This window comes from Sebastes umbrosus, chromosome 4, assembly GCF_015220745.1.
Source record: "Sebastes umbrosus isolate fSebUmb1 chromosome 4, fSebUmb1.pri, whole genome shotgun sequence".
Classification (NCBI taxonomy): Eukaryota; Metazoa; Chordata; class Actinopteri; order Perciformes; family Sebastidae; genus Sebastes; species Sebastes umbrosus.
Window position 1 is genome coordinate 33,209,558 of NC_051272.1, and position 13,391 is coordinate 33,222,948.

At 39.6% G+C, this 13,391-nt stretch overlaps 1 protein-coding gene across 1 annotated transcript; it reads right to left on the minus strand.

Annotated features, from left to right (window-relative positions):
• Nucleotides 1-355: 355 nt before the first annotated feature.
• LOC119486563 (diacylglycerol O-acyltransferase 1-like) lies at nucleotides 356-12,653 on the minus strand. Its single transcript, XM_037766737.1, is given in 19 exon segments — nucleotides 356-788; nucleotides 1,990-2,052; nucleotides 2,874-2,961; nucleotides 3,091-3,156; nucleotides 3,242-3,351; nucleotides 4,153-4,197; nucleotides 4,288-4,329; nucleotides 5,623-5,661; nucleotides 7,340-7,443; nucleotides 7,542-7,601; nucleotides 7,695-7,799; nucleotides 8,115-8,220; nucleotides 8,363-8,415; nucleotides 8,957-9,042; nucleotides 9,601-9,641; nucleotides 9,754-9,841; nucleotides 11,508-11,548; nucleotides 11,550-11,688; nucleotides 12,405-12,653. Coding segments are annotated over 19 exon segments (1,485 nt in total). The 5' UTR covers nucleotides 12,413-12,653; the 3' UTR covers nucleotides 356-587.
• Nucleotides 12,654-13,391: the final 738 nt, after the last annotated feature.

Consider the following 13,391-nt stretch of genomic DNA (forward strand, 5'->3'; position numbering starts at 1 on the left):
ATGTAAACTATGAGAACAAGCCAACTAACTTCTAACTATCATTAAGGCCTATACAACATTCACTTGGCTGGTAGACATGCTTTAAATCATTCCACGCTATGACTCATTGAACCACGAGGTACAATCATTCCTTGTATTTCCTGATTGGATCATGTCCATGAAACTTACGGGAAACTTCAATAAAGGGCAGCATGTTGACACAGCAACCATATCTTCTGTGCGGCTGACTCACATCATTATAACAGGAATGATCCCACAGACCTTTACTCTCTAACACGGTGCAACTGTGCCATTTTGCAGTTCATATTTCAGTTTCATTCTATAAGCTTCAGACATACAAATTTAGGCTAAGAAATACTGAATCAGTTGTTTATTGCGTTAACATTTGTCAGATGTGGAAGTAGCCTATATAACTTACAAGTCAGTATTCTTTTCCAGAACGCAATATGTCTACAGGTTTTCCAAAACGGATCCGTTGACAGATTTCAAGCAGCGTTCAATGAGCTTTGGATCACAGCCATATCCTCTTGGTCTACTGGTAAATACAGTACAACAGGACAGAATTTCTTTCAGACACTTCTCACTGATCAGTGAGGCTGCAGGAAAACTGCGCTGGGAAGACCGTGGTCTGATGTCAGCGGTGAGGACGATGACGGATGGAACCTGATGTAGTGGTCGTGAAAGTAGGTGATCACAGCCAGAAGAGGGCCCAGCAGCAGGCACAGCCACAGTAAGCCGTTGCCATAGTTTCCCTGGAAATAGTTTGCGAGGAACACTGCAGCCAGAAGCTAGAAGGACCAGACACACAGTGTGATTTAATAAAGGTTGCCTGCTTGCCCAGCCTATAGGGCCAAACAAGACAGGCAAAGGCACATTCAACACTTGCCACTTACGGAGCAACAATATCATTAATTTGTATTATTTGTGTGCACCTGCTGAATGTAAGTCTGATACTCATTCTCCTTTTAACTCTTCTTTGGCCTCTTTAGCTGTTTAATGCTCCACTATGTTCACCTAACTGTGTCTGTCTGCGGCTTGCTGCTGAGCAGGTAGTGTGCAATCGGTTTATCTTCATCTCTGAAAACAGCTGTCTGCTGACACTATGATAGCATTGAGAGTGAACTTAAACAGTAAAGCTGCAGCCGAACAGCTACGAAATAACCTGAAAGTCACTGTAAAGGCCCAGACACACCAAGCTGACATCAAAGAACTTGCGGCGATCAAGGCCGACTGTTGCGTTGCCTCACGTCGCCTTTGTCTTTGCCGACAAGTTGCACTTGGACACACCGCCAAGACTACACCCAACGGCCAGTTAGCACGTACGTTCTGCGCCTGCATGAGAGAAAATAACTCTCCACACCAGCAGGCGGCGATAATCTTTATTCATCATTCAGAAAGGGAAATAGAAAGATGATACGTACATGAAACAAAACGTGTTTGCCGACCATTTTCACACCACTCTCACTCACCACTTAGCTTCATTCCAGATATTTTCCAGTTGTGAAAATATTCATTTATTGGAATGATCAGATAAGTGTGTGTGTCCTCTTGACTTTACTCGTTTGCTAGCTTTCTTCACTTCCATTTCTCTTCTTGTGTAACGATTCGCTTAAACTGAACAGCCAATCAGAGTGATTTCCCTCCAACACCGGCAGACTAGAGCCGACGGTGAGGGACACACCGCAAAAACTAGTCCGACATCCGATGGACGGCTTGTTGTGTCAGGGCCTTATAGCTCTGTAAAACTGAGGGGAGTTGCAGATTCAGCTGATAATTCTTTGTAGGTTCATCACCTGTTGGATTAAGTAGCCGAGCTGAGCTGTTGAATTGAGTGTGTTTGCTTTCCTGATTCAACTGTTGAGTAAATGTAACAGTCAAGTTGGAGTCAAAGCTAGACAACAACATTGCTCGTGTGTAAGCAGAAGCCCTCGGTGCCTGCAGCCCCCCCAGGTAAATAATCACCAGCTGCCACTGGTGTGATCGTCTCACCTCAAATAGCATCATGAGGAAGATCCACAGCCGACAGCTATGCAGGGGCAGAGCAATCATATACTGTGTAGAAGAGAGGACAAAAACATCACAGCAGGTTATTATTGCATTGCTAGTTTAGGCCAATAATCTCCATACAGTAAAATTCAGTTACTGAATGACTTGTAGCCTCCGACCCTCTGTTTCACTGCTGTTATCTGTTTCTATTGATATTTGTATACGCGCAAACTAAAAATTTAATAAAAATAAATAAATGCTCTCACATAATGAAAATAATGCAATTGCATCATTCCTTACTGACATTGACTATGTTTACATGCACACTAATATTTCACTATTATTCAGAATATGACAATATTCTGAATTTGATTAGGGTCATGTTAACATAACTATATAACTTTGATGCTCCCTTATGGTAATAGATAAGGGATCATCAATGTTCCCCAGGTAATTGGTGTGAATGCTGGAAGCATTTACAACCTATTTTCTTCTCCTGCAAAAAATCTTTATTGTTATTCTTCCTTTTCTTCTGCAGCCGTGAGCAGAAACGCTTCACAAAGCCTCAAATCACAGTATGTCATCTCAAAGGTCTTTACAGGCCCACAGGTTTGCAAAGAAAACAGGACAGTAATTTTCATAGAATTCCACTTGAATTACATTATGCTGAGAGTTTATTATAGATTTTGCCCAAGAACACCGAAAACAAACTGCCTCCCCCAGCTGGCCATCAAGATTCTACACCAGAATACAGGTATTGATATTCAGCTTAAAAACCCAATTAATTCCAGATTTCCAATGTTGTATGTCCTCTGCTACCAACCAATTAACCACAAAAGTGATGCATGTGTTGAGTAAAATGAGCTTCATGCAATATCAGACTGTACCTCAAAAAGAGCAGCTGACATCAGGAAGACCAGTAACTCCGCTCGTGATGGGGGCACATTCTTTTCCACCAGACGAGCGTATACATGTCTTCGTATGAGTGAAGACAAAGAGCAAAGACAAATAGGAGATGAAAGCAAAAGTTTGTGGAAATTATTTGGTATTTGTGTCATCTGAGTTCAACTTTGGGCTTGTTCCAGCTCTGTCTGACTACAATACCTGTGACACCATTTCTGAAAGGGAATATTCCAATTCTTCCAGAAAGTGATCAGAGTTGTAGCATTCCTGTAAATGAAAGATGAAATGCAATGAGCCAGTGTTGAATGTGCAGAAACACAATGTGCAGAAATTGTTTTTTTGTGCAACTGACCACCAGTCTCCATAAAAATGGCGATCACCAAAGCGCAGCAGTTCTGCACAGAAATTCAGGTAGGAGTGACTCAAGAAGAAGAAGAGGAGCCAGAGGAAATGGGTTGGTACCTGATAAAGAAAATATGTTAGCAATACCATTATACCAGTTAACAGCAATGTGTGCTATCTCTTTATCACTGTTATTGTGACATGTACGACAGTGTACAAACTTTTATCTCTAGTTATCATGCCCAGACATACTCATCATCCCCCTCCGTATCATTAACCTGATCCGAAAAAATCGTTTCCATCGGGAAAAGCCTTCAATGCCGTTCTTTGCTCTTCTTTCAATGAAGAACTTCTCTCCAGCTCTGATATAACTGATGCTATTGCAGCATCTATAACCTCTTCAGAAGCCGCCATTCTTGTTTAGAGCGAACAGTCATCTCTCTGTGTCGCGTCCATAGACTGTATATAAGGAGTGGACGTAGTCACTTTGACATCAACCACTGGTTTGTGGACTGCCGTTTTGAAGCCTCGAGGTCTGCATTTTGGCCGTCGCCATCTTGGTTTAAGGCCGTTGCCATCTTGGGTTTTTGCAACCAGAAGAAGGTGGAGCTAATTACAACCAAACACTGAATAAGGCATTTCTAGACGACCAAAAAGGTTATAATTAACTTTCATGAACTGAAAACACACTGTGAAAGGGTAGTTAGACGTAAACACGGACAACACCCAGATCAGACAACGCCGTGGTAGCGACCTGTCGATCACAAGTTAGCCCCGCCCACACTTTCTCCACAGAGAAGACGTCTGATTACATGATCCTACGCTGACATCTTACATTGGCTCAGTGCTTTATAGATCTGGGAAATCCAAACATCAAAAATCAATAGAATGTAATTATTAAAATAAATATATATCACTCACCACCAGTCCAACCAGGTGCTCCATTCTCATAGTGATGCCCATACTCTATATGAATAATAAAAAAGTGAATTCCTGAGCTGTGGAGGCTGTGTTTGTTGTAATATTCACAATATTGAGGGATTATGTTTCACTCACAGTAAAGGAGTTTTCTGACCTCTGGAATATGGGCTCAATCCACTGAGAGGAAAAGAAATGACTCATGTCACAGTGCAGTAATAGCATTCAATGTACATTTACATAGTTAACACATTCAGAAACAAGACTCCACAGCCTTGCTAGCGGCTCTGCTGTACACAGCAGTGCTTTGAGCTAAATGATGACATTAGCATGCTAATGCCACATGCTCACATTGACAATGCTAACATGTTGATGTTTAGCAGGTCAATGTTAACCACGTTAACATTTGCTAATTAGCACCATAAAACAAAGTACAGCTGAGACGGTTTTGGTCATAAACCAAAGTATTGGACAAATTGGCGATCAATCCAAAAGTTGTTGAGACATTTCACTTAAAACCACAAATGTGGACCTCATGGTAGTGCTAGAGGAAAAGTCAGCGGATCACCAAAATCATTAGGATTCATCCTCAGGGGACCATGAATGTCTGTCATCAAAATGTTGTGCCAACCCATCCAATAATAAATGTTGAGATATTGATAAGTGAAACATTTTGATGTAGCCTACTAGTGGCCCTATAGAGGAAAAGTGGGATCACCAAAGTCATTAGTATTCATCTGCGAGACACCGTGAATATCTGTAGGCTACCTTGCATGGCAATCCACCTAAGACAGCGTCATTTATATAGCACATTTAAAACACAGGCAATTCAAAGAACTCTACATAGGCAAAGGAAAGCATTAGAAAACAAGAACTAAAAACTTTAAAAAGGGAAGCAATAATCTGATATTTAAATTTTGGCAACGGGTCGTGGTATAGGCCTAAGTGGAATAATCCACGACAATCTGTGGGGGCTGAGAGGAAGCAGACAGTCCTTGTCATTTGCTGTTGTTACAGCTCATTGACCCTTAATAATATAGTACAGTGTAATAAACTACACAATGGCAGGGCTAAGTCTACTTCCTACTTTACGTCAGCTTCTCTTCCACTAGCCTCTGTAACACAATGCACCAGTGTTCTCTCATAGTGGGTACAGTATCTGCTATTGTACTGGACCCATACATACATACACATTTGTCCATATTCAGAACACGATATTTGCACTTACAATCCAGACGCATCTTGTACATGATACTACACTATGACATATCATACATACATGACATACTATGTTATGATACACTACATATTATGTTATGGTACATTGATAATATTGATACAACTATACTTTGACATATATCAGACTGTTCTATGTAAGTTCCCAGTTAGTAGGCTACACAGTAACATACTATACTATATATGTGTATAGATATGTATTATTAATATTATATTATACAATACCAACTGCTGTACCTGCTGCACAATTCCAACCATGATCTGGATAACGATCACCTAAAGGTAGAAAAAGCCACAATGAACAAGTTGCAGTGTGTTCATCCATAAGGCCTACATTATAACATTATATCTGGACGTCAAACCTGGGAAGGCCCATTACAAGTAGATCCACTGCATCAGTCAAAGGTCATGTTGAAACTGCTTTATGCAGTGCCCATAACAAATAAATAGTTGTTACATTGTTACTGTGTATGTATTTCCAATTTATGCATTAACTGTCATAATTGAATGAAAAACATTTGTTAAAAGGACAATTATTTTACTTTATAGCGGCATAGACCTGAAAACACTAAATACAAAAAGCACTGTCATTAGTCTTCATGGGGAGGTGGAGGGGATGCACTGTCCATGACAAAATGAAAAACAATCAACTGTTCAATCACAGCTTAAAGCAGCAGTGGGTAGAAATGGAGCAAATATGATTAAAAAAAAATATTTTTATAAAACGGTCACTGTATCCTGACAGTAGTGCATGAGACAGGTAATCTGGAAAAAAAATCATGTGCCTCTGGTGTCCTCCTGTGCTCCTAACGGCATCTGCAAGATTTCACAGACCGGAGGAGAACAACTAGTCAGAGCTGACCTGGAGTCTGCTGTCCAGCTGCCTGTTGAATGAACAGCCAATAGGAACGCTGTTTCTCTAAAGTGACCTGTTGCTGGTCAAACACTAGTGTCACGGGCTACATTTTCTAAAGCCTGAAAACAGAGCCACGAGGAGGTGCAGAAGTCTAGTTTTCTCTCAGAATACTTGAATTACAATATGCTGAAAGCTTATTATGGAATTTTTGCCCAATGATGCCAAAGATTTTCTACCTACTGTTGCTTTAAACTAAATAATGGGGTTGGTAATATTCTTCAAATACATTTTTTGTTATATTTGTTAAAATTCTCATTACATCCCGACAGCAATCAATAAATCGAATGCCCTGACAAAAAAGAAAAATATATAGTACCAGTATCTGTAAGGACTGTAATAAACCCGTCCTATCATTTCATTCTACCTGCCTGTCTACCTGTCTACCTGCGTGCACTCTGCTCATGCACTCATTGCGTGTCACCGTAGTCTTCCACAAGCTGCTAGCTTGACAGCTGTGAGTACTAACAATAGTCATGTTTGTTGTTTACATTCATAATGATCATTTTGTGGGATTGGCTTTGGAGGGAGGCCTGCATGGACGGACTGTCAGTGTTGCCGACTTGGCAACTTTCTCGCTAAATTTAGTTACTCTTGTAGCTTCTAGCTACTTCCATTGGAAAAGAGTTGGCAACACTGGGCTGGGTTTTTTGGTTGGATCATTTTTTAAATCAAGTGTACTCTTGCTGGTTTCTCAACATTAACAACCCTAGCTTTAACATATGTTTTTCATTTAATTATGACACAGTAAATGCATACATGAAAATGAAACGCTTTATTTCTTTGTTTTCTTTGTTTTAACTTTAAAGTCTTCTATGATGAATGCACTCTTAGGCCAAAGGATAACAATTTGTGACTGCTGTAATTATACATTAATATACACTACTAGTCACATTGCTGTAATGTGTGATTTTTTATCTTATTTTGGAGATAAGATCCAAAAAAGGTCCTTATGTGTCTTTTCTTTATTAATATTGTCCTTTTCCACCACCTAAAAGTGCATCAAACCCTCCGTGATATCGGTGCCACTGTTCAGCTCACCATTTCCAGCAGCCTGTGCAGTAACTTATTGATGCAGACCTTAGGAGTACATGGGAAGTCTCTCTGGTAGCACAGAGTGGGGGCAAACAGGAAATAATACAGATCTGAGAAAACAGAGACAGAGTAACAGAGGGCAAAATGTATCATCACAAGTTAATGTAAAGAAATCAAGTATCATCTTATGATTGAAGAGCAGTTTCACCTTTGAAAGTAAGCTGCTCATTGGGGGATTTTTGAGCGACAGAAACATTCTTGTCCCTCTCTGAAAACCCACAGATATAAAACATTTGTTGGATTATTTTATGTTTTTGTTATGAGATGAAATCAGTTCAACTCCTGGTGTTGGAAAAAATACCTGCATCAGTTAAATGAGCCTGTCGGTACCAGCGATTAGTTTCCTGGTATGAATACAGCTTCATCCCCAGAGCGGTGTAGAACCAGAGAGAGAAGAGCGCTCCACCTGGTGGACAATAAAACAGAGACATCCCAGCAATGATACAACATCATATAGAGCACAATGAGCGAAACATTAACAAAGAATTGTGGGCTTCAAACTAAACTTCATTAGTGTTAGTGTTGCCATGATGGCAGCGTTTCCAAAGATATCAAATATTTTGTAATATAGTTTATTAATTTGCTGAAACAAGCAAAAAAAAAGACTGAATTGATATCATTAATCCATTGATAATATTAGTTTTTATTTTATGTTTTTGTCGCTGCATTATATACACAGAAAATATGAAATGATGATGATGCACATGTATATAGTTGTTACCTGTTGATATTGTATGCTCATGTACAATGACTGCAGCAGGAAATAGCAGGAGCATGCCCAGATTTGTGAGATGTAAACGATGACCGTTGGTGGGGGACAGAATACCCTGACAGAAATACATGGGATAGAAGTGCTGACCTTTTCCATAACAATTAGTTTGAGTTGACAAAATCTCTTGTTGGTGTATTTTCTAAATCAGAATATCTTTGATCAAAGTGAAAGAGACCAAGAAAATGCACCAGTCTCACCTTTTCCTGAGACCTCTCAAGGAGCAAAGCTGTAATGGCAAAAATGTTGGAAGCTGAAAAGAAATAGAGATATTTTGTTAATTCACAACAAAAGGCTAAGTGTGCTGCAGCAGCCCAATCCCACCCCAGAGCTCACATCAGAGTCTGCTGAGGAGTAGCTACTACTCCATGTATGAAAAAAGCTGTATAAAACCTTTTTTTGTCTCCAGAGGGAGCTGTCGGTTGGAGCTGAAGTGAAATCTGACGTTGTGGAGTTAGAAAAAGAGGTGATCTTACCAGACCTCTGTAGCCCGCTGCTCATCTCTGCTGCAGGCTAGAGGCTCCAGCCTACATTAGCCACTACTATAATAACACATCTAGATCTCAGATCGAACTCTCGGTGGTCTAGTTCCATTGTTGTTTAATGTAGGCATTGAATTTTGACAAACAAAAGAAGAATGTGTGGAAAAAAAGACAATGTCTCTGGTTCTGCTGCGTCGATTTTGTTCCTTTTTTTAAAAAAAGAAACTGTCTATCGTGAGTCTGACAATGTAAGAGTGTAAATCGGTGAAGTCTCTTTTAACTAAATGTTGATCTAATGTAATTTTGGCTCACCTAATATGAGGTTGACAGATGGCCAGTTGCAGTTGTCCTCAATGAGATGCTCCAAGACTTTTTTGACATCTATCAAAAAGCCATGTCTGTTAGGAGGAAGGAGGAAAACAAAGGACAACAATCTAATACAAATTATATATATGAAAAATTATATATGGTTTGACCAAAAAAAAAAAAAAAAAGTTTTTTGCTCGCATCTCACAATCTTCATATGCAGAAGAATTCAGCCCTGTGAGTACTACTGTAAAACTCCAATTATGCAGTTCCATCTGCTGGGAAAGATTCCAGAAAAGTCTAGTAAGTGGACCTCGGGCTGAGAATTTGTTTTCTAGCTGGAAACATGCTAGTGATGACACTCATACTGCACATGCCTCAGTTAGACCCCCCTTACAAAAAATAAGTTTATTCAAGTGTGCTATTAGTATACTTCTTTTAAACTTAAATTAAGAGAGTATACTTTTAAATTACTTTTCATGTACTTATCAGAGTTTAACTTAACAAAATTATACTTAAGTATACTTGGCTTATTCCGACAAGGATACAGAAAAGTCCAAGTATACTTGGATACTTGCCACCCCCCCCCCCCAAGTATCTCTGATTCTCATTTTGTGTATATGCATGGGTGCATCTATGTATATACTCACTGTATGAAATTCTCCAAGAACAAGTGAGCATGAGTCAGGACCTGAAAATCAGGATGACACCAGTAAAACACCAGCAGTTAATAAGTAGATAATAAGATAAGATAAGATAATATATTATCTATAAGATCAAAAGGAAGAGATGACAAAACTGACCAGGAGAATGATGATCCAGTTGAGGATGCCTCTGTATCCGGTGAAGCTGCTGTTGGAGCTCAGCAAAGAGTCTTGAACTCGATGACAGCTGGACAAAGAGACTTGTTTTAGTCATCATCGTGTGTGAGGCTCATTTTTCACCACTTTTTGAGTAAATGGCCCCTTTATTCACCTTTGATCAGATATTCCCCCTGTAGATGGATGGATTACCTGCAGATACACACTGTCAGTGTTGATGTCTATATACTGGTGTTACCAACATGTTGTTATACTTAGAGATTTAAAAACCCTCATTCCCCCTCCTCCTATTATCTCTGTGTAATCTTCGACTCCCAGATTCTTTTCTGAAAAAAATAACAGCGTTATACGTTCACTGGATTTCCCTGGAGGTAGCAAAGAGAAGTGCAGGACAAAAATGTCATCAGCTTGGTGATTTGCAGTATGTCTAATAATTTGTCAAAGTAGTTATGCCAAAATCACTATCAAGTGAACAGGAACAAGTCAATACATTAGGTGTTTTGGGTGTATGCTATTTTCGAGTTAATGCATCAGTAATAGTCCAATCACATACAGTTTACACTCATAGAGGCTATTTTTCAGCATTGATTACTTTGGAGTTATACTTTAAAAAGGCACCTGTTATAACCTCGGCCTTGAAGGAGGTTATGTTTTCACCGGCGTTGGTTTGTTTGCCTGTCTGTCTGGCTGTCCTTCTGTTAGCGGGATTACTCCAAAAGTTTGCGATGGATTTGAATAAAATTTTTTGGAAGGGTGGAGTATAGCACAATGAACGATCCATTTGATTTTGGTGGCGATCCGGATCATGATCCGGATTCTTTTAAGGACTCCGATCAGCTTGAGCATTAAGACCTCTGGGTATAACACATGCGTAGTGTGACTGATGACGCGTTGATGACGCGTGACCCCGCCTCCTTCCTTCTTCGAGCAGAGAAATATGTGTCCGGGAGCTGCTGGCCGTCCGCGGTGAGAAAGAAAAAAGTGGTAGATGACGGGATGAGAGACAACGTAGTGTAACGTTATACAGACAGAACAAGGCTGCTGAATGAGAGAGGCATCCGCCGATACCTTACACGGAAACACACTGCGTTAATAACAAGCCGACCACCCCACGATACCGCCAGCTGTGAGCTGTGATCTGTTTTTAAAGTCAGGCACCTTGGCGGAGGTCTGCGCTCTTCAAGTGCCATTCTAGTGTTTTTGTGCTTTTTCCCTTATTTTATATAGTTTTTTTTGTGCAGGCAAAAGGTCTGCAACATTTCAAAGCCCAAATTCCACGACAAAGGGAGTTCCTCTCCCCGACAGAAACACTGCTCCTGAGATGCCTGAAAACGCCTCGCTTGACGTCCCGCCTTTTCTTCCGTAACAAGCCGTGTTGCTCACAGCTAGTTAAAGCGGAGTGGAAGCTGAGTCCGAAAAGTTTGATTCGGCTGACCAATCACAACAGTGGGCCAGCTGACCAATCAGAGCAGACTTGGCTTTTAGCTCAAACATAGCGTTTCAGACAGAGGGTGAAAAGAGGTGAATAATAGGCATAGGTCCTCTTTAAGCACAATTAGCTAATAATACTTTTTTTTTACGTAGGCTCTGTAACATTTTTTTTTTTTACAGTATAGTATAGCTACTTTCACTGAAGTGAAAGATCTGTATACTTCCTCGACAATTCAAGTCTTGTATCTGCCATTGGACTTGACAGCTATGAACAAGTGATGGAGGCATATGCAGCAAAAGCCTACCAGAGCAGAGCTGCATAGGGGTGTTCTTGTTCACTGGGTGGAATCAGCGGCAGAAACGGGAACACTGTCATAGAGGCTTGCACTGTCGTCTTCAGTCCAGGAAGGTGAGCAGACGGAAGAGAACCTCTTCCTCATCACAGCCATCTCTGAGATGATATCACCCTCTATATTTGAGAGAAAACAAAAATCACATCATTTTAACAAATGTTTGGTTTCTTTCCTTCTAAATCAGGTACATTTTCTTGTTCTCAAAATACCTGGTGCCATGGCAGGATATAGTCAGAATATAATAAGAAATAAGAAACATTTTACAGTCCATTTCAAACTGTAGGAATTCCCATAATTACCCTCTTAGGTTTTTTTCAGCAAACGTTTGAATGTATATAATCATGTAAGCTACAAATCCATTTTGTGAAAGGGAAAAACAAACAAAATGTTGTCTCAACCAAACAATATCTATTTATTTAGCTTTTGACTGATGTGGATATTTAGCCTACAGTAGACCACAGAGAGCTGGGGATTATATTTCATAACATTTCCTGTAATTTTCCATCTTGTGTGTGATGTGTCACCATTCTCATTCTTGAAACGGTGACCTATGGTGTCTAAGAATGGGAGCAGAGCAGTGGATAATTTACAATCAAGCTGCATGTTCATAAAGCCAGATAATGTGGGTTACATCCTGTCATCCTCTCACATGGAGAAGAACTCTAGCAAATAGTTTGAGTAAATTAGCAGTTTAACGTTGTCTCGCTTATCTACAGAGGTACACGTCTCATAAGACACAATTTCAGACCTCAGCTTCCCATTGGGTAAATTCGGCACGCATGTTATCCAATAATAAGCCATACATTTAATTAAAAATCACCATTTAGTGTTGGTGGGTCAGACAGTTACCTCGTCATCCTCCGTTAAAGCAGCGCATCCTCTCTGGCAGCTCTGCATCCCACAACATCCACCGCTCATCAGCCTGCTGTCACTGTCCGGATATACCGGTACGCTGTTTGACCTCTGATTCCAGCTAGTAGTGTGATACGGTCGGTGCATGGATGGATGAAGAGAGAGAGTCGGTGTCGCACTGAAGCTCATTACAATGGAAATACCCCCTCTTCTCATAACATTCAAAATAAAAGTCTCCTTCATTTTTTTTTATACTTAATTTCCCCCCCCCCTTTTTTTAGGTTGTTTTCATATATGCAATTTACAGTTCGTAATTACAATAGTTTATAAACCAATTTTTAAGTAATTGAGCTTAGAAACAAACACAATAAGTACACAGGAGAAAACAACATCAGCATTCAAAATTGAAAAAAATAAAGAATATAGAATAAAATAATTAAAAAAATAATGATAATACAAAGAGAAAAACATTGAATAATAATAATAATAAATTAAATAAATAAATAACTTAAGAAAAACAAAAAATAAACTTCCAGGCACATATGTGCATGCATGCTAGCCTATGTGTACCTATGTAGCTATATTTTCCTTCTCTCAAAGTCCATCTCTTCTCAAAAACATCCTCCATATTCCTTATTTTGTGAGTTCCCTTTTCAATAACCTTTACTTCCTTAATAAACAATATATGTATATATATATATATATATATATATATTTATATATTTAAGTAAATCGAATTTGGAACTGTGTGTGAAGAAAGTAAAAACTGCATGTTCATTGTCTAATTTATCATAATGACAAAATGATCTTGTGAGTCCTAATTGTTCCACATGGGTCTCAGGTCTCCAAGGTAATTGATATAATAATGCAGTGGTTACTTTAATAGGTGAAGGACATCTCAGCAGACTACAGCTAACGTGTGCTTTTACTCTGAAGCTACATTAGCCTCCTTGTGGTATTACTCTGTCGGAAGTCTGGCACTGT